Source organism: Antrostomus carolinensis, unplaced genomic scaffold, assembly GCF_000700745.2.
Source record: "Antrostomus carolinensis isolate BGI_N321 unplaced genomic scaffold, ASM70074v2 scaffold3595, whole genome shotgun sequence".
Classification (NCBI taxonomy): Eukaryota; Metazoa; Chordata; class Aves; order Caprimulgiformes; family Caprimulgidae; genus Antrostomus; species Antrostomus carolinensis.
Genome location: NW_010316926.1, coordinates 40,103 through 48,083, shown reverse-complemented (window position 1 = coordinate 48,083; position 7,981 = coordinate 40,103). Strand labels below are relative to the sequence as shown.

At 47.7% G+C, this 7,981-nt stretch overlaps 1 protein-coding gene across 1 annotated transcript in view; it reads right to left on the bottom strand.

The window, feature by feature from the left end:
* The window catches only part of COA1 (cytochrome c oxidase assembly factor 1), an 8,081-nt gene extending 5,454 nt beyond the window's left edge, over positions 1–2,627 (bottom strand). Inside the window, exon 1 of the mRNA XM_010168386.1 lies at positions 2,534–2,627. Within this exon, the coding sequence (XP_010166688.1) occupies positions 2,534–2,627 (94 nt within the window). The remainder of the gene's footprint in view (positions 1–2,533) is intronic.
* Positions 2,628–7,981: the final 5,354 nt, after the last annotated feature.

Below are 7,981 nucleotides of genomic sequence, written 5' to 3'. Positions count from 1 at the left end.
AGGGGGGGGGGGAATGTATAAGGATGAACATCTGAAAATGCTCTGAATGTAATTCAGGCTTTTTTTTAAAGGAGGTACAGAAAATACTTTAAGACTGGAGAATATTTCACAGACACTGGTGTGAGACAGGAACAGCTGCTGCTGATGTGAAACTCTTGCTGTGGTCCTGATAGAGCTTTTTTAAGTGGCAGGCACAAAGCTGCAAGGCTATTGATGGATGCATTAAACAGGAGGCACAAAGAAGCTCCGTAGAGTTAATGGTCAAGCAGCAACAATAGCACAGTAGACTGGGCGCTGCGGTGTTGGCATACGGGGGACAATTGTAGTCAATTGCTATTTATCAATGTCTGGTTACTATGTATAGCTGGGAAATGCTGTCCATGGGTGACCGCTGCACAATGCAGAGCTGTGAGGCTGGAAATGTGCTGACCCTCCTCATGGAAGCAGAGATTTGCTTATAAACAGCTTAAGGCTTGCCTGCTGAGATTTCTAGATGTGCTTCATGCCAGCCTAACTCCACTCTCTTGACATCAAGCAGGGCAGAGTTAAGCTAAGAGTGTGCATGTGTGAAAATCCTACTCTGGCAACTTTCTTCTCACCTTCCACAGAGTTTAAAACAAGGTGTAAGACTTGTTTCCTAGTCTCCTGCCCATCGGTATCACTCTTGGAGTGTGAGGCACAAGGATGCTGCCCTCTCTCCCTAATTAGAGGTATCCCCTGTGAGCAGGCAGCGTCCAGTTGGCATAGAAACAGCTTTGCTAGGCTACAGCCTGTGCTGGTCCTCCCTGGCTCCCCTGGGCCACCCTAAGGAGCTCCAGCAAAAGGGGCTGCTGCATGCCAGCCCTTTAGTGCCTACAGATCATGGCAAGCGGTTATCCAGACCATGTTAAAAGTATGTTGTGCTCATCCTGCAGGTCGGAGGAGAAAAGGGTTTGAGTTTCCTGGTGCTCCTTCTCAGCTGCTCCTTGTCAGCATCCTGTGCATCAGACACAAAATGCCTGAATACTCCCTTTGTCCACACATTTTCAGTAGGAGAGCTGAAAGGATGCTTGGGTTGGTTGGGGAGACTGCTCCCATGGGGAGGGTGTGGAGGTGAAGGGAGTGAGTAGAAATAGGATTACCTGAGTGTTTGTATGAGCTTTCAGAGACCCCACACATGCACCTCCCTTCAGGCTGAAGGACAGGGAGGGAAGCAATCCCTTCCCCCTGCTCCCACCTCTGTGGAAGCCACTTGCTCCCCACAGGTCCCAGCATGGGCCAATTCTGTGCACTGGGACAACTTACGGCTGAGGGAGGAGGGGTCCCAGCGTGGTTCTCCTGGCTGTTGGAGGCTACAGAAGGACACAGAAAGTGTCCTTTCAACAGCCCAGTTGGCTTGTCACTGAGTTAACATATAGATCCTCAGCAGCCACTGATATTGCCACAGAGCAAGAAGTAGTCATAGTGTTGTGCCACTTGATTGCACAGGTGGGGAACGAGCCCGTTGACTTTCTGTACAGCACAGGGGGGGACTTTTTTTTTTACCCCTGGAGATTTCTAGATAACAATGCTGAAACTGAAAATTTAAAAATGCTAATTGTTAAAGCCAGATTCAGTATTTTAAAGTGTAAGGGGATCATATATCTGCCATGTACTCCAGAGCTTAAGGGCATGAACTGCCTAAAATTAAAGCCTGTTTTCCAGCCTTGTCTAATTTGTTAATAATACATGTAAAATGAAGAAGAGGTTTCAGAGCTTATCTGAGGTCTTGAGGAACAGGCTTAGCTGCACTTTTTTGGCAGCATCCTCTGATATAAGGGTAGGTGAAAAGCAGTATCATTTGATAGTACCAGCAAGGGAGAGGCATGGGGCCACCAGGCCCATAGCACCCCCTGTGTGAAGCAAAGCCCATTTCTGGTCTGATGCTAAAGATCTATGAAACAATTTTAGAAAAAAATAAACATCTATCACTTGGACTAATAATTTGGCTTCTTGGTTGAAGACATGTAGCAATTAGAGCTCTCTAGCTCTTCTTTCCTTGTCCTGGTGTTCTCAGTGCTGAGTGCTCTTATCTGCCTTTCACTCAGGAGAAACTAATGAGGTCTTAGCACTTCACAGGCACATTGTGTTTGAGGGCCAGGACCCCAGAGGGATTTACAGATAAAACTGACAGACTTTAATACCTTCTCACAGATAGTTCTCTTTTCCTGCCCAGTTGCAAAATCTCACTAAGAAATGAAACCTGCATTACTGCCTAAGCTTTTGCTTTGCCCTCACCCTCGGGAAACTGCCCAGAAACCAGACTCTCCTGACCACAGCAGCCTGCTTCCTATGCAATACCCACCTCTGGAAATGCATCCAGCAGCGCTTTGGAGAGCAGCAGCCCCGGGGCTGAACAAAGCAGAGCCCACAGAGGCAGAACCCGGAGGCTCAGCCACACTTCCCTTAACTTCATCTGCTTTGCACATCTTGCATGCTGCTATTTTCCCCGTTACACAAAAGCAAATGAAAGGGCAGAGGAGAAATAAGGTTGCTAAACAGCACCAAGACTCACTTTGCATAAGATTATACATCACCATGCATCCCCCGCCGCTAAAGAGTCCCATGAAAACAGCCATTTGCTGCAGTTTTCTTAGAGAAGCTGGCATTTTTCCTCCCTGAAAAGAAAAAGGAAAGACATTTGTTGTAAAAAAAGAAAGCTAAAGGGTTATTTCCCTCCCCACCCCCCCTCTTCTCTTGCCTAAAAGCCCCTTCCAACCAGGCCTGAATGAAAGCGCAGTGCACAGGCATCAGGCTCCTGCCTGCTGCGGCCCCACCGCGTGCCCAGAAGGAAGGGTGGTGAGAACACAGCAAACTGAGGACCCAGCCGACTTGAATGTGTTTATTCAACTTCTTTTAGTGATGCCACCACTTTGCTAATTGCCGAGAAGAAAATGACCTCCCCGGTGTGGCCGGGGGCCAGCGGCGCATTGTGGCGGGGGGCTCGCGGTGCCTGTGCTCTCGCTCGCACACTGCGAGCATTCAGGCTCCGGGGGCTGGAGTTCTCTCTCGAGTAAACTCCTCTAAAGTAAACACGCTCAAGGCAAGGCTGGATTTGGCCCCGAGTGGTAAAGGACAGAGCCAAGCCAGCGCTGTGCCAGCAAAGATAATGGAGCCAGGGTGTGTGTATTCTGTTGTGTTGTTTCTTTTCCCAAGCCATGGATAAACAGGAAGGTTCTTGCAAGCTATTTTTCTTCCTTCCTGCACCCCTCCAGCCCAAGCTTGCCCTTTTAATGAGTCACAATTTTGGCATTTGAATGAATGACCCAGCAGAATAAGAAACACCTCTGAGAAAGTCAATCTACTAAAGACTTCCATGGTCTGGGTAAGAGGGGAACTGTGTGCCCTGAAGAGCCTGAGCTAATGCTCCTGTCCACAGCAGGTTAGTCGGAGTTGAGCTGAGTCGTCAGTGGGAGAGTAGCAAATTGCTTCAGGCTGTGGCAGGATGAGACTTGACCAAGCATCTGAGTATCGGCTTATGCTCGTGTTTTTCGTGTAGCTGGGATGGTAGGGAGGAGTGGTCTTGACAGGAATTAAAATTAAAATTAAATTAACAAAAGGCTGCCCTTTTCGATGTAAGCACACAGACATCTGAATACTTGGGGAAGCTGCATGGGATTTCTAATCCCAAAGGTTTCACACCTCGATCCCTGTGCCATGATGGTGTGACTGAAGTGTTACACTCAGCGAGAGCTGGTTAATAAACCAAGGCACCAACCAGTTACAGAAATGTGACCTGGGCAAGGCTGTTTGAGCCCTGTTGTGAAAAGCACCTCTAGCACCCCTCAGGTATGCCTTAGTCAGGTATTGCTCAGCTGACAACCACAGTTTAGAGAGGGTGGAGAGGCAAATGTCAGGACTCCTTCCTGTCGTGGCCAGGTCAGGATGACACGGGCAGCCTCCCTCTGCTCAGTGCTCCACTGATATGCCCACGCGCCATCTCTTGCGTCCTCTAGCTCAAGGGAAGCCTTGAATGCAACCCGGACACAACTGTCCTCTACTGAAAAGCCGTGGTTGAAGGTTTTCCTTGTTAACTAGTTCCCTTGATTTTAAGAGCTCTTTAATATTAAAGTTTACTGTTTAATTTAGTTCAGATTTATGGATGGCTAGTCACGGTAGCAACCCAGAGAAGCACATGAGTACCACGTCTATTTCATGCCCCCAAATCATGCCATTGGTACAGTCAGTCACCATCTCTCTCACTTCTGATCTGTTTCTCTGATGAGTTTTCTTCTTCACTTCCCCTGGGGAACTTAAGCAGCGTGAGAAGTTGCAGCAGAGGAAGTGTGAGCGTGTGTTTTTACAAAGAAATGGAGGCAGTGATTTCACAAGGACAGCGAGAGCTTTCTGCTTGCCTGCTTGTGTTTGTAACTTTCCTTAAATCGCAGTTTATAACATTATTCCCCCAAATCAAACAGCAAAATTTCACTAACTGAGTTTCTTGTAAGATCTGTGCAGCCAGGAGGATGATCTGACACCAACATCATGTAATAGGGAGGAAAACAAAAAATAAAAGATGATAAATCTGGAGGGCAGATCAAATATAACAGGCTGGCTCTGACCCGTGGCATCTGGTTTTGCCCCTTTCAAAGTTGTGGCCAAGCAAAATTTGCTTTCTGTGATGAAATTCAGGGTAATTGAACTCAAATGTCTGGGGGTGGGAGGTGCTGCCAGCGGTTTGCTGAGTAAAAGTGGGAAGATGTGGAGCTCTTGCACCAGTGAGGAGGTTTTGACTGAGGCTCAGGGGACCTGCCCAGCAAAGGGCGGAAATTCGAGGCTCCGCAACTCGCTGTCAGCGGGTTTGAGGTTTGTTAGGTCTCACGGTCTCCTCGCACCCAAACAAGGGGGATGGAAAGGAAGAGGAGCTTCGTGACCATCAGTCAGTCATGTGCTCACGCGTGCTCTCGTCACCTCCTCTGCTCACAGTGGGTCAGCAGCCACCAGTGCCCTGATGGTGCTGTGCTGAGATGGTGCCATCCAGCAAAGAGGGACCTTGGCAGCTGAGAAATGGTGATCCTGGTAAGGGCTGCTGCCCCATGCAGCACTCCTGGCAGCTTCTCATGCACTGACCCTGCCTGCAGCCATTGCCCACTGCTGGTCCTGGTGAGGCAGGGATGTGAAGGGTTGAGCTGCACCCTTGTGCAGCCCACACCAGCTCTGTGAAGGCCTTCATTGCCATTACAGGAGGATATCTCCATGGCTTGCTTTTGGTCGCAGCGGGAAGCCCACAGGCTGGGTGGGCCTGGGCACCCCATGCCCAGGCTAGCCCTTGATGCCCTCCTCCCACTTGTTTCTCAGCTGTTTTCCCCAGCCAGCAGGAAGAGGTTCAGAGCTACGCATTTTAACAAGCCTCTTGAGACCTCGTAAATGAAACCTTCCCTTTCATCCCACAATTCCTTGCTAGCTTCCTAAAGCAAGGACAGAGGTGTCCTTGGAGCCCAGTGCATTCCTCACAGGGTGGTTGCTGCTCCCTCTCCCTGACATCACGGTCCCTTGCAGCATGGCTGTCCGGATATTGCATCCAAATCCTCCAGCATCCCTTGGTATGCAGCTGCTGGTGGCTTCTGAATGATGACACTGGAGATACTAATGGTGTCAGCTTGTGGAAGACCAAAATGTAGTAAGGAGCTGTTGTCTGTGAGGACTCATCGCTAGGATTTCTGCCCTCTGGCCAACCGTGTTTGCTGCTCCCATCCTGACGTGCCATGGAGGTGGCTGGCGAGGGAAGGGAAGCAGAGACGTGCTCAGAGGCGTGCCTCCTGTCCTCAGCCTTTCTGAAAATAACTTATAGTCTGCAAAGCGTTGAGGCTGTTATAGGGAAGGACCAAATCCCCTCAACTTCATTCACCACAAAGAGAGTAACTGTTAGACAATGAATTTTGGAGAATCTTATCGATACAACATGATCTTCCCTCCCTTACGCCACTATCTGTGGCGGAGATCTCTCCTCAGAACCTGTTATACCACTAAAAAGTATGCAAGTCAACTGGTGGAAAAACAGATTTCTTCACAGCCGGTAATTAAAAAAGCATAATTTCCAAGCTACGCTGTTCTGCAAAAACATTTTTTTTCCCCTGTGCTATTTGTAGTGGTAAGAAAGATTAAGTGGAGATTAGCACACATAAAAACCACTGAGCCTACAGTTACCAAAAGAAGAGACATTAAATCATTATAAGTAGGGTTCTCTAAAAATAAATATTAAAGAGCAGAGCTCCCTAATAAGGGTGATGTTCATTTTGTGCCTTGAAAATAGTAAGATGTGGTGGAGAAGGTAGTATTTGGGCTTGACTTTGAAACTAAGCAGGACTCGGGCAGTTAACAAGATTTAACAAACCCAGAGAGGTGGAAGATTCCCAGGGTCACATGTGAAATGGTGGGTTACTGCAACAATAAAGTCTGGTTTTAATTAGACTTTGTTTTCTCCACAGAGGACCTTCTAAAAATAGGCTGGGCTTAAGATGTTCTCCCTTATTTCAGCAAATTCAGATTTTTCTGTTTTGGTCTCTGAAATTTGTGCAGCAGAGGTTGTTCTCTGGCACCTCCACCAAGGGCAGCCACAAACAATTTGATTTGCCTCAGATCTGGGTGAGGGAGCTGAGGCTGTAGGTTCCTTGGGGATGGCATTTCTTCCTCCTTCTCTTCCTCTTCCTCACACTACCAAGCTCTACCAGCACCCCCCAGCTTCTGAGTGTTATCACAGGCCAAACAGTAAAAAATAACATTGCTCTGAAACTGGAGAGAAGGAATTGGATCCATGCAAACTCGGTGTGATCACTGCTGGCTGTCTCAATGTGGGCCACTGCCTACCCACCAGGCCTAGGCAATATGTTGCCAGGCCACCAAGACAAGCAGCTGGGAGCCTTGTAAACGCTTTGAACCACTATAGTCCTGAGGTGCTGTCATGACACGCTAAATAGACGTGGCAAAAGGCTAGGATTAAAACTTATCAATAAGCCTGAACATGGACTTCAAAGCTGGAACTGCTGCCTAACCCTTCTGCAACAAAACTCTCCCTTGGGTGGTGGGATTTGAGTCAGCCCCGGGTCCAGCTTTTCCAGAAGCCACCCAGGTAGTCGCAGAAGTCACAGGAGATGAGGTTAATGTCAGGCAAACCACACACAAGCACACACTTGTATTTCACGTTCTTGCTCTCTTGCCCATCCATTGATCTTGTGAGATCCATCAGGCATCTGGGTGTGAGCCAATTTCTATACTAATAGCGTGCCAGGACAACATTTTAGATGCAGCTTCTCGATGCTCATGCTCACTGTCTACAAAATACCTTCCTCATCGGTACTGTCACTAAAGAGAGGACAGAACAGCAGAAGTGTTTCGACAGGATCATCGTTTCAGCATATTATTTCCCCCTTTTTCACTGAAATAGCCTCAACATACAATTTAATGTCATTTCTGAGAAGTAGCAGCACAAGTTGTGCCCTCTGCCAGGATGTTCAGAAATACCAAAGACTTTGTGTGTATGATTTGCCTGCACTCAAACCTCTGCAACTCTGTAGGAAAGAAGTTTGCTTAATCCACAGTCAAACCAAAAGCAGGAGTAATACTTTTTTTTCCTCAGTGGTTCTTCTCCAGAAGCACTGATAAGGCATATTTTTGGCATTTAGGGAGGTAAAACACCTTTTCAACCAGCTTTGAAATGGTCCCTTCCAGGGTCTCCTTGTAGATTGGTTCTTAGAAACAGGTAACTTTCCCTGGTTAAAATACTTTGAAGGGACAACTCTATGTTTGAGGAAGATTACTGGCATGCCAAGAAACTACTTCAAGTTTATTTTCTGCTTTTGTTGGTGGCTAAGTAACAAGGAAAGTGAAAGTAGTCAATAGAGTGATTAAGGACTCTAAACAGCCACCTCATTCTTGTAGCTGTATCACATCTCCTGGGGCACACGTTACAGTGCAGGTGGCCTGCTCAGTTAGTACAAAGCCTGACATGGTGCCTACAGATATT